The 23,716-nt window shown below is 44.7% G+C and overlaps 1 protein-coding gene across 1 annotated transcript in view; it reads right to left on the minus strand.

Moving 5' to 3' along the window:
- HDGFL3 (HDGF like 3) overlaps window positions 1–20,273 on the minus strand; it is an 82,982-nt gene extending 62,709 nt beyond the window's left edge. The window contains exon 1 of the mRNA XM_073618621.1: window positions 19,848–20,273. Within this exon, the coding sequence (XP_073474722.1) occupies window positions 19,848–19,931 (84 nt within the window). The 5' untranslated portion in view covers window positions 19,932–20,273. The remainder of the gene's footprint in view (window positions 1–19,847) is intronic.
- Between the last annotated feature and the right edge of the window lie 3,443 nt (window positions 20,274–23,716).

Below are 23,716 nucleotides of genomic sequence, written 5' to 3' on the forward strand. Positions count from 1 at the left end.
GGGAGCTGTGCAATTGGTGCTATTCTGTGCGTTCCACATCTGCCATTTCATCATGCAAGTTAGAACAAAAAGCAAACGTGAAATTCTGCAGGAAACTGGGCAAATCTGCCACAGACACGTTTGACATGATTCGGCAAGTTTACGGCGATGCTGCAAAGAGTCATTCGAGGTGTTTTGAGTGGCACAGTGGCGATTGTTCTCCGTCGATCATCATGAACAAGTTGACAAATGGTTTCGACATTTTTGAAACTTGCCGAATCATGTCAAACGTCTCTGTGGCAGATTTGCCCATTTTCACACAGAATTTCACGTTTGCTTTTTGTTCTGACTTGCTGTCCATGATGAAATAGCAGACGTGGTAACACACGTGGTCAGAATAGCACCGGTTGCACAGCTCCGGATGTACACAGGTCTTTTGGCACACTGACTTATGAAGGTCGGTGCTCCCTGTGATTGTGCATACAGCCTTGTGCTGCATCTGTTGGCGTGTTACAAAACTAGTCTAGAAACTTTCTGAAACCACCTCGTATCACTTTAAGGCTCTTTTCACATGGGCCAAGTCCATTCTTCTGATCAGCATGCGATTCATGAACAGATCCTCTGCTGAATCAGAACCAACAGTACGGATATCACTTTTGTGACATCAATGTCTGTTCATTTTTGCCCTCCAGATGTAATGGATGTTTGTCTATTTATATTGCACTGCCCTAGATTGGTCACATTTATTCTGGAAAAAATGCAGACCATTTGCATTTTATTTTTAAACCTAGAAGGACTCGGAGGTAATCAGGTGTACTAGGACTAGGGCCGAAACAACTAATCAATTAAGAAAATAGTTGTCAACAATTTTCATAATCGATTAATCAGCCAGCCGATTAGTTGGTCTGCATACAGAATGCATTATTTGTTTACATATCAGAAGACACAGTGCAGCACACATACAGCTCAGTATACCGTCCATACATATCAATAAGTGCCTGCTAACATGTGAATGTGTGAGGAGCAATGCCTCATGGGACAGGAAGTGAGTGGTTCTAAAGTCAGAAGTTTTTTTTACCTTGATATTGGGGCACTCTGAAAGCAGGTGGAGCCCGAAGCGTCGGTGGGGGGACCCTAGAAGAGGAGAATCAGGGCTGCTCTGTGCAAAACCATTACACAGCAGGGTGGATATAAATTCATGATTTAAAAAAAAAAAATCAAAAAATTCAGATTTTTTTTAATTTAAATCTTATTTTTTTTATTTAAAATCAATTTTTTTTATCATATTTATTTTGATAAAATGCTTTTGGAGTAAAAATCTATCTAAAGATAGGTTTCTATTTTAAGATACACTAATAATTTTGTTTATTCAACATGAAATGGAGCTCAGTTATGTAGCATGAGGCTGTATATTCTGCAATATTTACATTTATGGTAAACTCATTCAATGAATCCAAGCTCTGGGGGATAATTATTATAGCAAAATGTAAAAAATAATGCGTTTTTTTCAAAATTGTCGCTCTTATTTTGTTTATGGCGCAAAAAATAAAAAACGCAGAGATGATCAAATACCACCAAAAGAAAGCTCTATTTGTGGGAAAAAAAGGACGTCAATTTTGTTTCGGAGCCACGTCGCAAGACCGCGCAATTGTCAGTTAAAGCGATTCAGTGCCGAATCTCAAAAAGTGCTCTGGTCAGGAAGGGGGTAAATCCTTCTGGGGCTGAAGTGGTTAGGAAAAAAAAAAACACTTTTAGGCCTCATGTACACGGCTGCTGGTAAACGGACGTTTAGGAGCAGTTGGGCATTTTTTCAGCTGCCCCTGAACTCTCCTCTATGTTATCCTATCAGTACATGTACACAGAGTCATTTATAGTTGTTTCTAGGCAGTTGAGTTTAGAAGCACTTTTTGGAAAGCAAAAAAATGCGTTCAGGACGGATGTTCAGATTCATTTGAAATGCCAAATGCCTGTAACAGATTGTAAACGCGGTAACTCGCGTTTAACCGCGTTTCTCTTACAGGCGTTTTTAATGGAGATACATTTTTGACTATTTGAAAAAAAAATGCATCTAAACGCAAATACGGCTTAACGGACATTTTTAAACGTTGGTTACTATCGTCAAGAAAATCGTTCAGGAGAGGTTTTAAAACGTCCCGTGTACATTAACCGCTTGCCCAGTCTCTGTTGTTATACGGTGGAAGGTCAGCTCTCCTGTGCAAATCTCCATAACTGTACGGCGGCTCATGCAGGTGCGATTGCGGGCAGGCGTGTGCCTGCGGGTCGGGCGGACTCGATGTCTGCCGGCAACCCGCAATTGCCTATTACAGAGGCAGAACGGGGAACTGCCTTTGTAAACAAGGCGATTCCCCGTTCTGACAGGTGACATGACAGAGATCTACTGTTCCCAGTGATCGGAAGCAGTGATCTCTGTCATGTTTCAGTAAGCCCATCTCCACTATAGTTAGAACACACCCAGGGAACATATTCAACTCCTTGATCGCCCCCTAGTGTTAACCCCTTCCCTGCCACTGACATTTATACAGTAATCAGTGGCTATTTATAGCACTGATCGCTGTATGTCCCAAGAAAGTGTCAAAAGTGAACGATCTGTTTCCTGAAATGTCACAGTCCCACTAAAAATCGCAGATCGCCACCATTACTAGTAAGAATAATAAAAACAATAAAAATGCTGTAAATCTATCCCCTATTTTGTAGACGCTATAACTTTTGCGTGAACCAATCACTATACGACTATTGCGATTTTTTTTTTACCATAAATATGTAGAAGAATACATATCGGTCTAAACTGATGAATAGATATTTTTTTTAGATTTTTTTTGGATGCGTATTATAGCAAAAAAGTTTTTTAAAAAATGTTTTTTTCAAAATCGACGCTCTTTTTTTGTTTATAGCGCCAGAAATAAAAATCGCAGAGGTGATCAAATACCACCAAAAGAAAGCTCTATTTCTGGGAAAAAAAGGACAACAATTTTGTTTGGGTACAACGTCATTGTCAGTTAAAGCGACGCAGTACCGTATCGCAAAAAATGGCCTGGTCATTAAGGGGGTAAATCCTTCCAGGGCTGAAGTGGTTAAGCCTAAAGACTGTGTGCAGGGAAGAACAGAATCTGAACCCAAAGAAGGTGGAGGCTGATAGACTGGAGGTAATAGAAGACATTACAATTACGTTTAAAGTAAACTTTTACCAGTATTGTGCATTATATTTAAAATGATCATATCCATGAAAAAGAGTCTCTGATTTTTCATGGATAGATGAAAAGATTTATATCTCACTTCCACCCTTCATAGAGCTTCATGTCTGACTCCTATTTAAAATGCCCATATATCTTACTTCTGGGTGTATTTATTATTATATATAAGATGTAAGTAATATATATTATTACTTTCACAGTATAAATGAACCCCTTATAGTGTGATTATCTGCTCTTTTTCTACTATAAAGGGCTCATTTTAGTTTGTTTTTTTTAACCCTATTATGACAGGTGATACAAAAAAAAAAAAGAAAGAAAAAAACATGCTGCTGCTACTAAATGTCTTAGGCCTGGTTCACACACCTATGCGTTTTTTGGTGCTTTTTGCAGAAACACACTACAGTTCATGTAACATGGTTTCCTAAGGGACACATTCACATCTATGTTTTTTTTCAGCCGCTGTGTATTTGAATAGGGTCAGGGACTTTATTCAATGTAAAATGGTGCTTTTTTTGGTTCAATAGACTGCAAAGGAGAAGCTGCAGAAAAGCATGTAGTGTGTTTTTGCAGCAATTTTACCATCACTGTGGTCAAAAACAAACGTTGATTTGACCCCACTAACAATTAGATAATCGAATGAACGTTCTTAAAATTACATTTTTTTTTTTTTCGAAGGAAGACGTTGTTTCTGTATGGCCAGCATATAATATATTACAGATCTGTCTGAAAATCAGCAAAACGGTCTTTAATTTTTTTTCTTTAGATAAAAAATTTGATCTCTGACTCTGATGATATTTACCAGATTTAACCTCTAATAGTATATACAGTATATATCTTCTGTCTGTTATTCTCAGAGTGGATTCGAGATTTTGCTCCCTAACCATATAGTTGGTTATTTATATTTACCATTGCATATAGAGATTTAAGAATAAATTGCCTTTTTTTTTTTAAACTTTACGTATTAACTAAATTATACACCACACTTTTTTAAGGTTATTATCTGATTAATTGAAACAATAATCGGACAACTAATCGATTATGAAAATAATCTTTAGTTGCAGCCCTAAACAGGATGCCCCCATAGACTGACATTGAGCTTCCATTCTGATCGCTCTGAAAAAGCAACAGGCAGATATGATTGGACTGCCAGTATGAAATGGACCTAAAGAGGTTTTTCCTTTTCCTTGAAAAAATAAAAAATCCTTCAGATTTGGGACAATCTAGGTGCTGACAAACAGATCTGGACCTAAGAACATTCCTCCAAGATCATATAGTAAAAATTCTGGATGTCCGCAGTCTCATAAAATTACATTTATTGATCCATAATAGAAAAACAACAATACATACAGCAATGGGGGTACAAATACAGCACAGCTAACACGTTTCACACTTTTCCTGGTTCGTAGTCATAGCTAACGCGTTTCACACCTTCCCTGGTGCTTAGTCATACTAACGCATTTCACGCCTTCCCTGGTGCTTAGTCATAGCTATTATTTTTCTATTATAGATCAATAAAGGTGATTTTATGTGTGTGCGGCCATCCAGACTTTTCACTATATGCTTCCTGATACATGCAGGGCCAGCACCCTTTCATGTGCAGAGGTAGTGCAGTAGAGAGATTTCGCTACCTGGAGTGGTGTATTTCTTCTTCAAAGTATTAGATTCCTCTAAGATCAGCTTTTCTAAGCCCAGCCTTACCCTGGCCAAAACATTACAATTTTTATCCTGTATACTTTCTTATGCTTTCAATGTAACATATTTCCATGCAAAGTCCAGTGCTGCATTAAAGTACTGTAAATCTAGTGAGATTTTAAGAAAAATACTGTAAGCGGGTCTCCCCTAGACAAACACATGTGCAGTCTATTGCTTGATATACAGAACATCAAAGTTGTACAGTCACACATTGCTTTGAACTCCAAAAAAATTCCCACCTCATCCCAACATCAGGGAGAAGAAACAGCCAGATCACTGTCCCCTGTACGCAGAGTCCTGTTTGTAAACACAGACCTCTGTGTATGATTGGACACATTTTCCCTGAGGTAGCCACAAGGGCGGCGATGTAACGCGAGGGAGGAGCTGGGTAATGTCGATGCTGCCAGTGGTTGGATTGCAAATGTTACACTAAGTTTAAAGGTACATTTACTTGATTTTATTGCAAGTGCATTTCTTTTAATACATTTTGGATTGTATTACATACTGGGTACCCACCTTGTATCTCTTTGAGTGACTGGGAGCAAAGGAAAAGGAACAGAGGGCCCCTTAAAGAGGTATTAGCCCATTACTACCACCAAGAATACAGCAACTCCTAGAGGACACCTATAACCAATTTTTTCTACATCTACACTTTAATAATTTTTTGCGCTTAGTTTTTTTGCATCTTTATTTATTTATGGTGACGTATACACTTTCATTTAACACATAAGGTATTATAAGGGAGCACCGCATAATTAGCTATAACCTGTGTGATTGGACACAGCCCAAAACCTGGAAGAAGGTTACTCACGTACATGTGGGTGACCGTGCCTGTACCTGCCGCCAGCTTGCAGTATTATTACTGTGAGTGGCCAGCAGGTGGTTAAGGTCCAGTGCCTTGTAAACCACAATGCGGATGAACAACACAGTGCAAAATTTCTAAAACAGTGAACTTGATAGTGTTAATGGTATGAGCATGTTTCTTAAGAAAACTGGCTATAAAAGTAAAATGATGTTCCAAACATCTATACATATAAAGCAATATCCCAGATAAGACTGAATGCAGCCAGTCTGTATACTAACCCTGGAGCTGCTGACATCACAAACTATCACAGTCTACAAGAAGAGGACAGGGAGGCACAAACCTCTTTGTTAGGCTGGTCATACACGGCTCGAATTCCATCTGGTTCCTGTTGAATCAGTTAAAACTTGAACTGTAGGTTGGCCCTGTTGACATCATTAAGCTCAACAAAACTTAACTGAAAAATTAAAGTCGGGTGTAAAATTGTTAGCTGAAAAATGACGGCTTCCCATCCAATGCAGTCACTGTTCAGGCAATCAGAAGCCACGGGTGCCTGCACTCAGAATACAACAGCCGGCAGGGAAGATTTGTCCATCCGCTGTTTAGCGTGGATAGAGGAATCTATTCATTTTTTTTTCTTTGTTCAGACCATGGGCTAAACAAGACAAATCTTATGAGGTCTAGTTATAAAGTAGAAGCATTTTTGTATGCTGGATGCTCCCCATATTTTTGTAATAGATTAAGTCCTATATCATCAGCTCCATCCAGAGGCCAAAATGCAGTATACCTTCCCACTGACATATATCAGAAAACTATACTGCATTTTGGCCACTAGGTGGAGCTGAGGATAACGGAATCAATCTATAACAAAATAAAACTTCATGCAGCCTGCTTTTATTATCCGTCCACTGAATGGTTTATAAATAAACCTCTATGTGTATATGACCAGCAACAGTTGTATTCACAATAAATATTTACAGACTGGGGGTGTGAGCAGTGACATCAGCAGCAGACAGGCTTAGCTTGCAAATACTGTTTGCAGACGGCTTGTTACACACTAGGGCACAGTCTGATGAGTGGCTGCTTTGTCTTTATGGATGCAATTAAAATCATTTCACAGTTTTACAGCCTGTTTCACAGCAAACACGCACTTGTTGAAAACAGTCACTAATGAAAATAATATATATACAAAAATGTAAGATATAAGTTCTCAAAGTGGTATCCATAGGAAATTTCTCATAGGATTCCTGCACTGTTTCTCTTTAAAGTGGACCTGGCAGAAAGCATGCAAGATCTGTTTCTTAAAAGAGAAGTATGTTTTTGGGTTTTTTTGCCTATTCATACCACCTAGGTCAGACCTATTATGCATCTGTCCCCCGCTACCTCTTCACTGAGAACCGAGCCACTGAACACCGCCGATGGCTCGGTTCTCACTCCTCCCCGAGCGGAGAGATGCTGCCTGTCAGTCAGCAGCTCTCCTGCTCTGCTCCTCTATACTTATTGGAGCACTGAGCTGTGGAGGGGCGGGGAGCGGCCGTCTCAGCGGCCCGCTGAGAGGCTGAGACTGTCATCAGTCAAGGCACAATGACGCGGCGCCTGGACTGATCCTGGTGATGTCAGCAGAGAGCGGACTTCAGACTGCTCACCGCTGAAAAACGGGTCACAGGAGTGCAAAATGAACGGCACTCCTGTGACCCATAGGAGAAGTCCAGCCTAAAAAGCTCAGGCTGGACTTCTCCTTTAAAGCATTTGTTACCCTTAAAAAAATAAATAAATAAAAAAAATAGATCCTGTTCCTTTAAAGCATGTTATGCAGCACAGTGCTTGTTCTGTGTCATTTGGCCCTCTCTATCACCTGAAATACCTGGCTGATCCTGCCTGGCTATACCCTCCCACCTGTAAACTGACCACGGTATATCACGGCTGCTGAGCCCTAACACCGTGGTCAGTTTACATTCCTCCATCATCCGCTCTCCCCCCCCCCACTTCTCAGCTAGTGACAGCGCCCACCCCCTCCCCCCTGCTGCTGAAATTACTTTTGATTCTTCATATAATCCTCTGTGTTTCCTAATGCTATGTACCACAGAGTCTGTTTGTTAAAAAAAAAAATACCTGATTTCAGAACGCCGCCTCTCTCCTCCCCACTGACGTCAGTGGGGGGATTCCTGGCCCCTCCCACAGTACCCATCAGATCGAGAGAGGCGGCTGGTCACGTGAGCACCGAGCGGTGCTCTGAAATCAGGTATAGAAGGCATTTTTTAATAAAACACAGACACTGGGGCACATAGCATTAGGAAACACAGAGGATTATATAAAGATATAACAGGGCCTTTTTCCCTTTTAGGAGAGGATCTCTCCCTTTTTTAGGAATGCAGCAGGAAAAAAAATACCTGTAGGGGGGTAAATATTAGACCACATACTTACCTTTCCTCCGGCTGCTGCCTGCAGTAGCAGGCAAGGGTGAAATCCTCCTCCTTCCTGCAAGATCTGGGGAATGTAGAGCACGCCAGGATCTTGTTGAGAAGACTATCCCAGCGCAGTGCTGCAGCGTCTCTTTGCGAGGTTTAGAGGATTCACCATTCCCCAGGATCTTGTTTGCAGAAGGATGTAGGACCCCCTACACTACTGAAGTAGAAAGAGACGTAAGTATATTATGTATCTTTTTTCCTTTTTACTCTACAGTTTTGTAGAGGGTAGGCTATGTTTCAGCAATGTGGTGGTGGGGGCCTGGGGCATTGAAAAATTCATTATGAATGGGTTCAACTCACACTGCACATAAAGTATACCCAGTGAAGAGACTATCCTCAGGTAATACAAATCCTTCTACATAAATTGTACCTGTTTATCTACAGTCTTATATTCTCTACATGTGTTCAAAGTGATGAATGTATTCGTTTTTCTGAGCTGTCAGAAAAACAGAGGGAGGAGTGTTGAAATTACACTGTGCAGAGCTCAGTGAGGAGAGCTCCGAGAGCTGATTGGAGGGAGGGACTCACCCACAATCACTTGTTCATGATTCATGTCTGAGGTCACAACCACTTGCACTACCTTTGGAAATGCTCTGCAACCGGATCACATGGCTTTGTAAACAAATAAATAGCTCAGGGGGGGAAACAAATTACCTTGGCCTGGGTATCTGACGCTTTCAGGTGGCATTACCTAACTTCCTGCAGAGCTGGGAGGCCGAATAATGGTGAGAATGCACTCATGCGATGGGCTGGACTGAATTTCCGGCTATCTCAGGTGGCAGTGGAGAAGCAAAGTAGTGTCACCCACTCTTCCTATTATTGTTGCAGGTCATTTTTTTTGTTTTCTGTTTTGTTCCTAGGTAATTTGTTTACAAATGGCTTTTAAAAGGCAGTTGAGATGAGGTGACATGAGGTCTGCAAAAAAAAAAAAAAAAAAAAAAAAGCACTCTCCAAAGGTTGGTGAAACTGACTCGGGTACATGTGTGAGAAAAGGACCTTAGGCTGTAATGAGGACAGAGACTGATATGAATATACAGTACGTAAAATTCTGTGTAAACGGTCAGTACTATAAATACCTTAAATAAATAAATTATACTTAGATACATATACAATATGTAAATATTGATGCACCGATATATCGAATACACCAAATATAATATAATTATATATAAAAAAAAAAATTATATATATATATATCTATATATATATATATATAGATATATATATAGATATATATATATATATATATAAATCTGTCCACTTCGGTTTCGGTTTTTGGCCAAGTGCATCCTGAATTTTCGGTTTCAGTGCACCACTAATGTAAAGCGCTGTGTAATGCCTCATTTAAACAGTGGAAGTGGTGTGTGTGTATTTATGTGACCAGGACATGACCGCAGGGATGAGTTGGGTTTGGTCCAAAACCCAGTACAACAGGACCTGCGGCCAGAGCATTCCCTGCAGCTAAAAATGGACAGGAATGCCGATGATGTCATTCACCTACTATGGGAATTTTTGGTCAATGTCCTGAAGCCTTATTAATCCAATGACATCACAAGCATCTCTGCTTCTCTCTGTACATGCAGCTGCATGGTGGGGAATGTTGCAGCTGATCAGGCCACTGGGAATGTGATTATGTGACAGCTTCCCATAGGTTCAGATGGTACCCAGCTCATACCCAACGGATAGGTGTCTGTGTAGACCCACCTGTACAAATTAATGATAAGCTGCGGCTGTATGCTGGTAACCTCACATTTGAGCATTTGCATGCGTACAGCGAAGGATGCAGACAGTTTCTGGAGAAATTAGACACTCTTTAGAAGTCTGTCACTCCTCTGTACAACAAATGTCGTTATAGGGAACAGATTTCTTCAGCTTTAGTGGACAGGTACATCTGTGAATGAATGAATGAGTGACTTGTATAGCACTACCTATGCAAACTGAATCGCCTCAGGGTGCTTTTTAACCTACCAGCATGTCGTTGGAGTGTGGGAGGAAACCAGAGTACCCGGAGGAAACCCACGCAGGCACAGGGAGAACATGCAAACTCCGGGCAGATAGTGCCGTGGTCAGGATTTGAAATAGTGACCCTATTGCTGCTAGGTGAGAGTGCTATCCACTACACCACTGTGCTGCCCTGTGGATCTGTGGCATGGAGGGGGGGGGGGGGGTGACACTGACTCAAGAACATCCATACTGTGGGCACTCTCTCCTCAGTGCATGTTAGAGCTGCACAATTAATCGTTAAGAATTGAAATTGGTATTCTCTCCCCTCGTGATTTTAACAAAGCATTTTCCCAATTCAATGCAGAGTTCTCTGTTTAATCCGACAGCTGTCAAAAAAAACAAAAAAACAGGCAGTCTGCCAAGTTTCACAACATTCCTCAGCTGCTGAGCTAACTATAAACATTGTAAGGTTTTGTTCTTTAGATCCAAGGATGAACTTCGGTCTGTAAATGAGAGAAGTTTAACCACTTAAAGACTAAGGCTAATGCCCCGTACACACGATCGGAATTTCCGTCAGAAAAAACTTGGATGGTTTTCGGTCGGAATTCCGCTCAAAGTTGCCTTGTATACACACGGTCACACAAAAGTTCTCTGAACTTTCAACCATCAAGAACGCGGTGACGTACAACACTACGATGACCCGAGAAAATGAAGTGCAATGCTTCCGAGCATGCGTCGTTTTTTGCGCGTCGAAATTGCATACAGACGAACGGAATTTCCAATAGGAACTTTTTCCGACGGAAAAATAGAGAACATGCTCTCAATCTTTTGCTGGCTGGAATTCCGCCAGCAAAAGTACGATGGAGCATACACACGGTCGGAATTTTTGACCAAAAGCTCTCAGTCGACTTTTGCTGGTGGAATTTCTGATCGTCTGTATTGGGCTTTAATGTACACGGGACGTTTTTACAACCTCTCCTGAACGATTTAACTTGACAGATAATAACCCACGTTTAAAATGTCCATTTTGCCGCGTTAACATGCCAAGTTTGTGTTAAGAAGCAAAATAATTTTCAAAATAGCCAAAAATGAAAAACGCCAGTAAACTAAACGGTAACTCGCATTTAGTCGCGTTTGGCATCTGAAATGTCAGAAACTTCGACGTCTGAACTCATTTTTTTTGCCTTCAAAGAACAGCCTATAAACGACATTAACCACTTCAGATCCGGGCCATTGCCAAATGACGGCAACAGCGCGGATCTACATTGCCAGGACTACGTCTATTGACATCGTCCCGTGCACGATCGGCCTGCGCGCGGTGAGTCTATGAGACTCGCCTGATCACAGATCATAGTAAGGAGTCGGTCCCAACCCCTCACCACATGATCAGCTGTCAGCCAATGACAGCTGATCATGTGATGTAAACAGAGCCGGTAATCGGCTATTTTTCCTCCTCGTGCTTACAGCGTGACAGAGGAAAAAAAAAAACAGATCACCGGCGGCCGTGATTGGGACATCAGTCCCGATCACGGCGATCTTCAGTGACACAGCAATAGGCAGCAGTGCCGCCTACCAGTGCCCACCAGCATCACCCATCAGTACCCACAGAGCCATCCATCAGTGCCACCCATCAGCGCCCACATCAGTGCAACAAGTGCTGCACATCAGTGCCACCTATCAGTGCCCATCAGTGTCACCTACCAGTGCCCATAAGAGCCCATCAGTGCCGCCCATCACTGCCACCCATCAGTGCCCCCCCCATCAGTGCCGCCCATCAGTGCCCCCCCATCAGTGGTACCTATCAGTGCCCATCAGTGCCACCTATCCGTGCCAACCATCTGTGCCACCCATCAGCGCCACCTTATCTGTCCCCATCAGTGCTGCCTTAACTTTGCCCATCGTTGCCGCCTTAACCGTGCCTATCTGTGCCCATCAGTGCAGCCTATCAGTGCCCACCAGTGCCGCCTCATCAGCGCATATCAAAGAGGGAGAAAAATTACCTGTTTGCAAAATTTTATAACAAACTATTAAACATGATTTTTTTTTCAAAAATTTCCATCTTTTTTTGTTTGTTTAGCAAAAAATAAAAACCCCAGCTGTGATTAAATACCACCAAAAGAAAGCTCTATTTGTGGGAAAAAAAATGATAAAAATTTTATTTGGGTACAATGTTGTATGACCGCGCAATTGTCATTCAAAATGCATCAGCGCTGAAAGCTGAAAATTGGTCTGGGCAGGAGGGGGGTTTAAGTGCCCAGTAAGCAAGTGGTTAAACAAACCTGTGTACATGTACACATAAGATAACATTGGATGAGTTCAGGGGCAGCTGAAAAAAGCATCCAACTGCCACTGAACGTCCGTTTACCAGCAGCCGTGTACATGAGGCCTAAACCTTTTTCTGACACTTGTTGGTTTCAGGGACATCCTTGACTGGGGTATATCTGAATGCCTGCAGCTACAGACATCATTCAGATATCATCTTTTAGTGCCGGCGATTCCCTACACCATAACAACGATCATAGCGCTTACGGGCGGCGAGAGGAGACGCCCCCCCCTCCCTCCAATGCTTCTACCGACTCACCGCTTCCATCGGTGAGTTGGAGACAGGATCCGCCAGCCCCGGATGGTGATCATAGAGCTTTCCGGCAGACCAGATGGACGCCGGAGTCTCTATGATCGTTCGGAGGCCGGGCGCAATGTTATGACGTCACGCCTGGCCTCTGCATTTAAGCGAATGGCACCGCCTCAGCTGGGAAGCGGTGATCGTTCATTTTTTTTTTTTTTTATTTCAGGCTTCCCAGCCTAGAGGTGAGATGTGGGGTCTTATTGACCCCATATCTCACTGTAAAGAGGACCTGTCATGCCATATTCCTATTACAAGGGATGTTTACATTCCTTGTAATAGGAATAAAAGTGATCAAAAAAAAAATTTTTTTTAAGTGTCAAACTAAAAAAAAGAAAAGTAAAATTAACAATAAAAAAAACCCAAAAAACTTAAAGCGCCCCTGTCCCAGTGTGCTCGCACGCTGAAGCGAACGCATACGTAAGTCCCGCCCACATATGAAAACGGTGTTCAAACCACACATGTGAGGTATCACTGCGAACGTTAGAGCGAGAGCAATAATTCTAGACCTCCTCTGTAACGCAAAACATGTAACCAGTAAAAAAAGTTAAAGCGTCGCCTATGGGGATTTTTACGTACTGAAGTTTGGCGCCATTCCACAAGCGCGTGCAATTTTGAAGCGTGACATGTTATGTATCTATTTACTCGGCGTAACATCATCTTTCACATTATGCAAAAAAATTGGGCTAACTTTAATGTTATGTTTTTTTGGTTTTTTTTGCATGAAGCTGTTTTTTTTCCAAAAAAAAGTGTTCGAAAAATTGCTGCGTAAATACCGTGCAAGATAAAAGGTTGCAACAACATTGTATTCTCTAGGGTCTTTGCTAAAGAAAAATATCTAATGTTTGGTGGTTCTATGTAATTTTCTAGAAAAAAAATTATGAATTTTACATGTAGGAGAGAAATGTCAGAATTGGCCTGGATGGGAAGTGGTTTTAAAATCATAATTTTTTGCTAGAAAAATACTTAGAACCCCCAAAACATTATATATATATATAAGCAGAGACCCTAGAGAATAAAATGGTGGTTATTGCAATATTTTATGCCACACTGTATTTGCGCAGCGGTCTTTCAAATGCAATTTTTTGGGCAAAAAATATACTTTAATGAATTTAAAAAAAAGCTAAACATTAAAGTTACCCCAACTTTTTTGTATAATGTGAAAGATGATGTTACGCCGCAAGAATCGTGAGAGAATCGTGATCTTTATTCTAAGCAAAAAAATGTGACTGGGGATGTATCACTGGCTGCTAGCACACTGGCAACCATCGGAATCCCAGCAAACCACGAGCAAGAAGTTGTCACATTTATAGGAGCTCCCCGGCACATATGCTGCACTTTGTATACTGCCATCTTTGTGCCCCACCCAGAGATGGTCCTAATCACCACCAGCTTCCTCATTTGTGAACTGGCCATCATTCTTTTTAGATCTGTTGCAGCCATAGTGATATATATTCTAAAAGGGGCAATAGTAAGAACTACCTGAATATGGAGCACAAGCCGGTACTGGCACCTAAACTGGCACACAACTTTCATGAATTAGGCGCAGGCCACGTTAACCCCTTCCCATCCACTGTGACCCTTTAACTGGGTCTAAGTTCAGGTTCACATCTATCCCTGTCTGCTGTTATCTGTTTCGTAATTTGGGCTGCAGCACATTTACACACATTTTCATTATTCTGATGGGTATCTCAGTGCATGAAAAAATCTGAGAGAAAGGGACATGCCTAATGTTTTCAAATCACAGAGCAATGCACTGCAAAGGTCTGAATGGCCTCATTGAAGGACACAGCTTTTGACACACATAGTGCCGTGAAAAAGTATTCATACCCCTTGACATTTTCCACATTTTGTCATGTTGCAACCAAAAACGTAAATGTATTTTTTTGTGATAGACCAACACAAAGTGGCACATAATTGCGAAGTGGAAGGAAAATGATAAATAGTTTTTAAAATTGTTTTCAAATAAATATCTGATAAGTGTGGTGTGCATTTGTATTCAGCCCCCTTTACTTTCATACCCCTAAGCCTCGGTTCACACTGGGACGACTTGTCAGGCGACCTAGGTAGCCTGACAAGTAGCGTCCCGTTCAGTACAATGGAACCGTTCTAAGGGGAGCAACGCAAGTCGCTCTGACTTAGAAAAAGGTTCCTGTACGACTTTGGTGGCGACTTGGGGCGACTTGCATAGACTTCTATACAGAAGTCGTTTTGCAAGTCGCCCGGGCAGTCGTGTGCAGGTCGCCTCGGTGAGGCGACCTGCAAGTCGTGCTGCCTCTGGTGTGAACCGAGGCTCACTAAAATCTAGTGAAACCAATTACCTTCAGAAGTCACCTAATTAGTAAACAGAGTCCATCTGTGTGTAATTTATTCTCAGTATAAATTATAGTCAAATTATAGTTTGTTAGAGAACCTTAGTGAACAAACAGCACCATGAAAGCCAAGGAACACACCAGACAGGTCAGGGATAAAGTTGTGGAGAAGTTTAAAGCAGGGTTAGGTTATAAAAAAAATATCCCAAGCTTTGACCATCTCACGGAGCACTGTTCAACCCATCATCCGAAAATGGAAAGAGTATGGCACAACTGCAAACCTACCAAGACATGGCCGTCCACCTAAACTGACAGGCCGGGCAAGGAGAGCATTCATCAGAGAAGCAGCCAAGAGGTCCATGGTAACTCTGGAGGAGCTACAGAGATCCACAGCTCAGGTGGGAGAATCTGTCCACAGGATAACTATTAGCCTGGGTTCACACTATACCAGGCTGCGGATCGCACAGGAGAGCTGTGTGTCCCTGTTCCCTGTTTCAGGGACGAATCAGGGCCAATTCTATGCCTGAATTCGGCCCTGAAACGGAGCCAAAGACACACAGTGTTTTTGTGCAGTGCGCTCCGCAGCCGCCCCGGAGATATGTGAACCGGCTCCATAGGGAGCCAGTCACATTCTCCTACTATGCGAATAAGATGTGGGGAAACGCACATCTAATTCGCATAGGTGTGAACCCGGGATTAGTCGTGCACCCCACAAATCTGGCCTTTATGGAAGAGTGGCAAGAAGAAAGCCATAAGAAGTCCTATTTGCGAGAAGCCATGTGAGGGACACAGCAAACATGTAGAAGAAGGTGCTCTGGTCAGATGAGCCCAAATTTAACTTTTTGCCTAAAAACAAAATGCTATGTGTGGAAAAATAACACTGCACATCACCCTGAACACACCATCCCCACCGTGAAACATGGTGGTGGCAGCATCATGCTGTGTGGATGCTTTTCTTCAGCAGGGACAAGGAAGCTGGTCAGAGATGATGGGAAGATGGATTGAGCCAAATACAGGGCAATCTTAAGCCTCGTACACACAGTACAATTGTTGGCCACCCGAGCATCTGAAATTTGTCAAAAAAGAGCGTGTGCCAGGATCTTGTCTTGCATACTAACGGTACACAATTGTCGTGCCACAAACACGAACGTAGTGACGTGATAGGAGGGATTTCAGCTCTTGAGAACCACCCTTTGGGCCCCTTCTGCTAATTTCGTGCTTGGTGAGCATTGATTCCGAGCATGCGTGTTTGTACTTTCGACTTTTGTGTGACGGATTTGTGTACTGACCATATGAAAATCTGATGTCAAACCGTTGCCTGCTGAAAATTTACTAGCCTGTCATCCAACGTTTGTTGGCCAAAAGTTGGACAACAATTGTCAAAAGGAGCGTACTAATGGTAAGATTTTAGGACTACAGTATGTCAACAGACAATCCCCTACCAACAATCGTACCGTGTGTACAAGGCTTTAGAGGAAAATCTGTTAGAGGCTGCAAAAGACAAAAGACTTGAGACTGGGGCGGAGGTTCACCTTCCAGCAGGACGATGACCCTAAACATACAGCCAGAGCTACAATGGGATGGTTTAGATCAAAGCATATTCATGTGTTAGAATGGTCCAGTCAAAGTCCAGACCTAAATCCAATTGAGAATCTGTGGCAAGACTTGAAAATTGCTGTTCACAGACGCTCTGCATCCAATCTGACAGAGCTTGAGCTATTTTGCAAAGAAGAATGGGCAAAAATGTCACTCTCTATAAGTACAAAGCTCTTAGAGACACCCCCAAAAAGACTTGCAGCTATAATTGCAGTGAAAGGTGGTTCTACAAAGTATTGACTCAGGGGGGCTGAATACAAATGTACACCACACTTTTCACATATTTATTTGTAAAATGTTGAGAACCATTTATCATTTTCCTTCCACTTTACAATTATGTGCCACTTTGTTTTGGCCTATCACATAAAATCCCAATAAAATACATTTACGTTATTGGTTGCAACATGACAAAATGTGGAAAATGTCAAGGGGTATGAATACTTTTTCAAAACACTGTACAATCTTTTGCTTTACAATGCAAAAATGTGAAGGTATGAACGGGACCTTAAAGTAGAACTAAAGTTAACCCCTTCAAGCCGCTGTGTCCTGGCCCTTTAACAGGTTCTAAATGGCAGGAGGCGGGCAATTTGATCACATGAATGGAAAGTGCCCAATCAAATGCAGGCATCGGGAGCTTTCTGGTACCCGCCAGTCTCTGAGTTGGAAGCGTGCAGGGCATGCGCTCTCAGCACAGAAAGATGTTTACATGGGGACACATATATGCGGCCTCTTTGCGTTAAAGCCCACCTCCTGAGATGCAGCATATATGTACATAGCCAGTGGGAACAGGTTAAATAACAGAAGAGACACTAAAACCAGAGAGTGCAGAATCTGGTGCAGCCGTGTATGGTAGCCAATCAGCTTCAAACTTCAGCTTGTTCTATTAAGCTTTGAGTAAAGAAAACTGGAAGCTGATTGGTTTCTATGCAGAGCTGCACCAGATTTTGTACTCTCCAGTTTTAGTAAATCTCCCTCATTGTCTTTTCTGTAAAAGAATAAACCTACCTGCCTGCTTGCAGTCTTCTTTAATGTCTTGCCACCCATGTAATGCATATTGCATCCTGGAGTGGCATAGGTTTCTGAGCAGAGGGTGCCCAGTTAATGGGACTCTGGGGCAGGCAGGAAGGGATTATAATTTATATGTACACTGAGCTGAGCATGTGCTGCTCAATCTAGATTTCTGTCATGGTTCCTGTGTGCTGGGATGACTGAATGCAGGAATTATGTCATCCTGTGCTGGCCAATCAAGATGGCAGAAGACTGAGGAGAAGATGCCATGGCTGGTGAGTGACCTTTGCAGGAAAGTTGGGGGTTCAGGTAAGTTTTGCAGATTTTAGATATGATTTAGGAGGGGGCGGACTTCCAGATCACGTGACCACCGCAATTGGCAGTCACTGTGGTCACAAGATCAGGAGCCCATCCCGCTGGCTTCCAATCATACCTAGAGACAGAGATATGTCTGTGAGAGCTCGGTCACCTTGACCACCATCGATGCATGTTTTCTTCTGTTAGACCCCCCCATGTATTCCATGACCAGAAAGAGGTTAAAGGGGTCATACCGCTAGAAAAGTGTCCTTATCACTTTACAGAGTTGTGTCCGGGGCCCCTCATCCCTCCCCCTACTCATGTATACACCCAGATAGAAGGTGACACACGTCTACAGCCTGACACTGATCTGTACACCGACACGGAGAATGAGGTCCCCCCACTGACACCGAGATAGAAATACTTCCAATACATTACATGGAGGAGGATCACAAATGTGAGAATAATAATGGAAGAAGGGGTACATGGCATGATGGGGCCCTTCGTGTCATGTGATCTCCTGTCATGGGGGCCCCTTGTGTCATGTGATGTCTAGTGATGGGGGCCCCTTGTGTCATGTGATCTCCGGTCATGGGGGCCCCTTGTGTCATGTGATTTCCGGTGATGGGGGCCCCTTGTGTCATGTGATTTCCGGTGATGGGGGCCCCTTGTGTCATGTGATCTTCGGTGACGGGGGCCCCTTGTGTCATGTGATCTTTGGTGATGGGGGCCCCTTGTGTCATGTGATTTCCGGCGATGAGGCCCCTTGTGTTATGTGATCTCCGGTGACGGGGGCCCCTTGTGTCATGTGATTTCCGGTCATGGGGGCCCCTTGTGTCATGTGATTTCCGGCGATGAGGCCCCTTGTGTCATGTGATCTCCGGTGACGGGGGCCCCTTGTGTCATGTGATCCCAGGTGATGGGAGTCTCTCTTGTGTCATGAGATGTCCAGTGATGGGGTCCCTTGTGTCATGTGATCTCCGGTCATGGGGGCCCCTTGTGTCATGAGATATCCGGTCATGGGGGCCCCTTGTGTCATGTGATCCCCAGTGATGGGGGGCCCTTGTGTCATGTGATCTCCAGTGATGGGGCCCCTTGTGTCATATGATCTCCAGTGATGGGGCCCCTTGTGTCATGTGATCCCAGGTGATGGGGGCCCCTTGTGTCATGTGATCTCTAGTGATGGGGTCCCTTGTGTCATGTGATCTCCAGTGATGGGGTCCCTTGTGTCATGTGATCTCTAGTGATGGGGGTCCCTTGTGTCATGTGATCTCCAGTGATGGGGCCCCTTGTGTCATGTGATCCCCAATGATAGGGGCCCCTTGTGTCATGTGATCTCCAGTGATGGGGGTCCCTTGTGTCATGTGATCTCCAGTGATGGGGCCCCTTGTGTCATGTGATCTCCAGTGATGGGGCCCCTTGTGTCATGTGATCTCCAGTGATGGGGCCCCTTGTGTCATGTGATCTCCAGTGATGGGGCCCCTTGTGTCATGTGATCTCCAGTGATGGGGCCCCTTATGTCATGTGATCTCCAGTGATGGGGCCCCTTGTGTCATGTGATCTCCAGTGATGGGGCCCCTTGTGTCATGTGATCTCTAGTGATGGGGTCCCTTGTGTCATGTGATCTCCAGTGATGGGGTCCCTTGTGTGATCCCCGGTCAGTTGCCCCCCCCCCCCGGTGGGTGTATGTCGGTGGTGTGAGGTGGAGGATGGGTCCCCTGGATGATGATGATGATGAGGAGAATGATTAGGAGGAGGGTGAGAATGATGATGATGAGGAAGATGATGAGGAGGAGGAAGGTGAGAAGAATGATGAGGAAGATGATGAGGATACTGAGTGATGGAAGGCCGGGGCTCGCCCCTCCCCCTGTGCCCGGTCTGTCCTGAGCCCCGCCCCTCAGCGGGCACACTCACCCGGGCCGGCCAGTGCGGGTAACCCTTCATCTTGGCGAAGACCAGCTCTCCCGCCTTGTAGTCCCGGGGCCTGGGCCGAGCCATTGTGTCTTCGTCCAGCCCTGACACACCAACCTTCCGCCCTGCGGCAGCCGCTATGGTGATGGAGATGGAGGGGGAGGAGGAGGAGGAGGACGGGGGTACCACACAGGCCCCTCAGCGGATGAACTCCTCAGCAGAGCCCCCGTGTACACGGAGCAGGAGGTCTCCTCCACCGTAGGCCCTTCACCCCCTCACTATACCGACCAAACCCCTTCTTCTCCTTCCCCGCCTTCTCCCGTCACACCGACCGTCAGCTCTATGGCGCTGCGAGGAACAACACAGGACTTCTCCTACACCGGTGCGGGCGGGGACCGCACACTAACTATCCAGCTAGGTAGCCGTACGGCGCGCGGTGCTTCGCTGCCTCTGCTGGTGGATCTTATGGTTGGTGGAGGTTCCTTGATGTACAAACCGAAACGGGCGCTTATAAACATCTCATCAGAGCTCATCCACAGGGTACCAGAACACATCAGTATCTGTGACAAAGGAGCTTACAGTCTATCCCCCCCACCAAACATAATTATTATAGGGCAATAAAGAAGTAAAAAAGCCCTGTAGACAGTAATGCAATGCATTTTTCTGTTTTCTTCTGCAAGTTCATTGCCCAACAGTATAGGACAGTCAGGTTTTTTTTTTTAGCAGTGAGCCTAGCGCATATTTGCAAAGTGCGTTATGGCGCCTTTTTTCGCACGTGTCCAAGAACGTAAAGGCGTAAACGGAGTCTGAGGCCGGCCATAGATGGAGTGATTTTCATTCCTGCAACCACAAATCCCTCCCACTGAGCCATTGTGTTCTTCCAGTGGGGGGAGCTCTACCGGCCAGGAGAACATTTTTCCACTTTTTGTTATGGTACAGCCTTATTCCAGAATAGATCAAATTAATTATTTTCCTCAAAATTCTTCAAACAATTCCCCATAATGACAACATGAAAGAAGTTTGTTTGAAATCTTTACAAATTTATTAAAAATTTAAAAATGAAAAAATTCACATGTACTTACAGTCAGTGGTCTATTTAGGTTTTGTGCTGCACTAGGCCTAACTAAACTCATGCAACCCCTGTTTAAAATATGGGCCACCCCCTCCTGTCAAGGCCACACCCCTTCCTGTTTAAGACCTGCCCAATCTATAAACCACACCCCTACCTATTTAGGCTCCACCTTTTCCTCTTAGAGCTCCACCTCTTCTGCTCTGTACAGTAAAAGTGGGTACCAAGTGGCCTCGTCAGTGGCCAGCAATGCAGCCTATTAGTGCCTATCAGTACAGCCTTATCAGTGCAGCCTTATCAGGGGTAACCGGTGCAACCTATCAGTGCCGCCTATCAGTGGCCATCAGTGCGGCCTCATCAGGGGCAATCAGAGCAGCCTATTAGTGCCCATCAGAGCAGCCTCATCAGTGCCCATCAGTGTGGCTTTATCAGGGGCAACAAGTGCAGCCTAATAGTGCAGCTCATCAATGCAGACCATATCAGTGCCCATATCAGTACTGCCCATATCAGTGCCACCCATATCAGTGCCCATATTAGTGCAGCCCATATCAGTGCAGCCCATATCAGTGCAGCCCATATCAGTGCCCATATCAGTTCTGCCCAAATCAGTGTGCCCATATCAGTGCTGCCCAAATTAGTGCTGCCCAAATCAGTGCAGCCCATATCAGTGCCGCCCATATCAGTGCCGCCCATATCAGTGCCCATATTAGTGCAGCCCATATCAGTGCAGCCCATATCAGTGCTGCCCATATCAGTGCTGCCCATATCAATGCAGTCCATATCAGTGCCGCCCATATCAGCGCAGCCCATATCAGTGCAGCCCATATCAGTGCCCATATCAGTTCTGCCCAAATCAGTGTGCCCATATCAGTGCTGCCCAAATTACTGCTGCCCAAATCAGTGCAGCCCATATCAGTGCCGCCCATATCAGTGCCCATGTTAGTGCAGCCCATATCAGTGCAGCCCATATCAGTGCTGCCCATATCAGTGCTGCCCATATCAATGCAGTCCATATCAGTGCTGCCCATATCAGCGCAGCCCATATCAGCGCAGCCCATATCAGTGCAGCCCATATCAGTGCCCATATCAGTTCTGCCCAAATCAGTGTGCCCATATCAGTGCAGCCCATATCATTGCCGCCCATATTAGTGCTGCCCATATCAGCGCAGCCCATATCAGTGCTGCCCAAATCAGTGCTACCCAAATCAGTGCAGCCCATATCAGTGCCGCCCATATCAGTGCCCATATTAGTGCAGCCCATATCAGTGCAGCCCATATCAGTGCAGCCCAAATCAGTGCAGCCCATATCAGTGCCCATATCAGTGCCGCCCATATCAGTGCCCATATTAGTGCAGCCCATATCAGTGCAGCCCATATCAGTGCCCATATTAGTGCAGCCCATACCAGTGCCCATATTAGTGCAGCCCATATCAGTGCAGCCCATATCAGTGCCCATATTAGTGCAGCCCATATCAGTGCCCACATCAGTGCAGCCCATATCAGTGCCCATATTAGTGCAGCCCATATCAGTGCTGCCCATATCAGTGCTGCCCATATCAGTGCAGCCCATATCAGTGCTGCCCATATCAATGCAGTCCATGTCAGTGCAGGCCATATCAGTGCCACCCATATCAGCGCAGCCCATATCAGCGCAGCCCATATCAGTGCCCATATCAGTGCAGCCCATATCAGTGCCCATATCAGTTCTGCCCAAATCAGTGTGCCCATATCAGTGCTTCCCAAATCAGTGCAGCCCATATCAGTGCAGCCCATATCAGTGCCGCCCATATCAATGCTGCCCATATCAGTGCAGCCCATATCAGTGCAGCCCATATCAGTGCCGCCCATATCAGTGCCGCCCATATCAGTGCCCATATTAGTGCAGCCCATATCAGTGCCCATATCAGTGCAGCCCATATCAGTGCAGCCCAAATCAGTGCAGCCCATATCAGTGCCGCCCATATCAGTGCCCATATTAGTGCAGCCTATATCAGTGCTGCTCAGATCAGTGCAGCCCATATCAGTGCCGCCTATATCAGTGCCCATATCAGTGTAGCCCATATCAGTGCTGCCCATATCAGTGCAGCCCATATCAGTGCTGCCCATATCAGTGCCGCCCATATCAGTGCCGCCCATATCAGTGCACATATTAGTGCAGCCCATATCAGTGCTGCCCATATCAGTGCAGCCCATATTAGTGCAGCCCATATCAGTGCCCATATCAGTGCAGCCCATATCAGTGCTGCCCATACCAATGCAGTCCATATCAGTGCAGCCCATATCAGTGCCGCCCATATCAGCGCAGCCCATATCAGTGCAGCCCAAATCAGTGCAGCCCATATCAGTGCCGCCCATATCAGTGCGAATATTAGTGCTGCCCATATCAGAGCAGCCCATATCAGTGCTGCCCAAATCAGTGCAGCCCATATCAGTGCCCATATCAGTGCCGCCCATATCAGTGCCCATATTAGTGCAGCCCATATCAGTGCAGCCCATATCAGTGCTGCCCAAATCAGTGCAGCCCATATCAGTGCTGCCCAAATCAGTGCTGCCCATATCAGTGCCCATATTAGTGCAGCCCATATCAGTGCAGCCCATATCAGTGCAGCCCATATCAGTGCCACCTATATCAGTGCCCATATCAGTGCAGCCCATATCAGTGCTGCCCATATCAGTGCAGCCCATATCAGTGCAGCCCATATCAGTGCCCATATCAGTACCGCCCATATCAGTGCCCATATTAGTGCAGCCCATATCAGTGTCCATATCAGTGCAGCCCATATCAGTGCTGCCCATATCAGTG

This window comes from Aquarana catesbeiana, linkage group LG03 (genome assembly GCF_042186555.1).
Source record: "Aquarana catesbeiana isolate 2022-GZ linkage group LG03, ASM4218655v1, whole genome shotgun sequence".
Taxonomy (NCBI): Eukaryota; Metazoa; Chordata; class Amphibia; order Anura; family Ranidae; genus Aquarana; species Aquarana catesbeiana.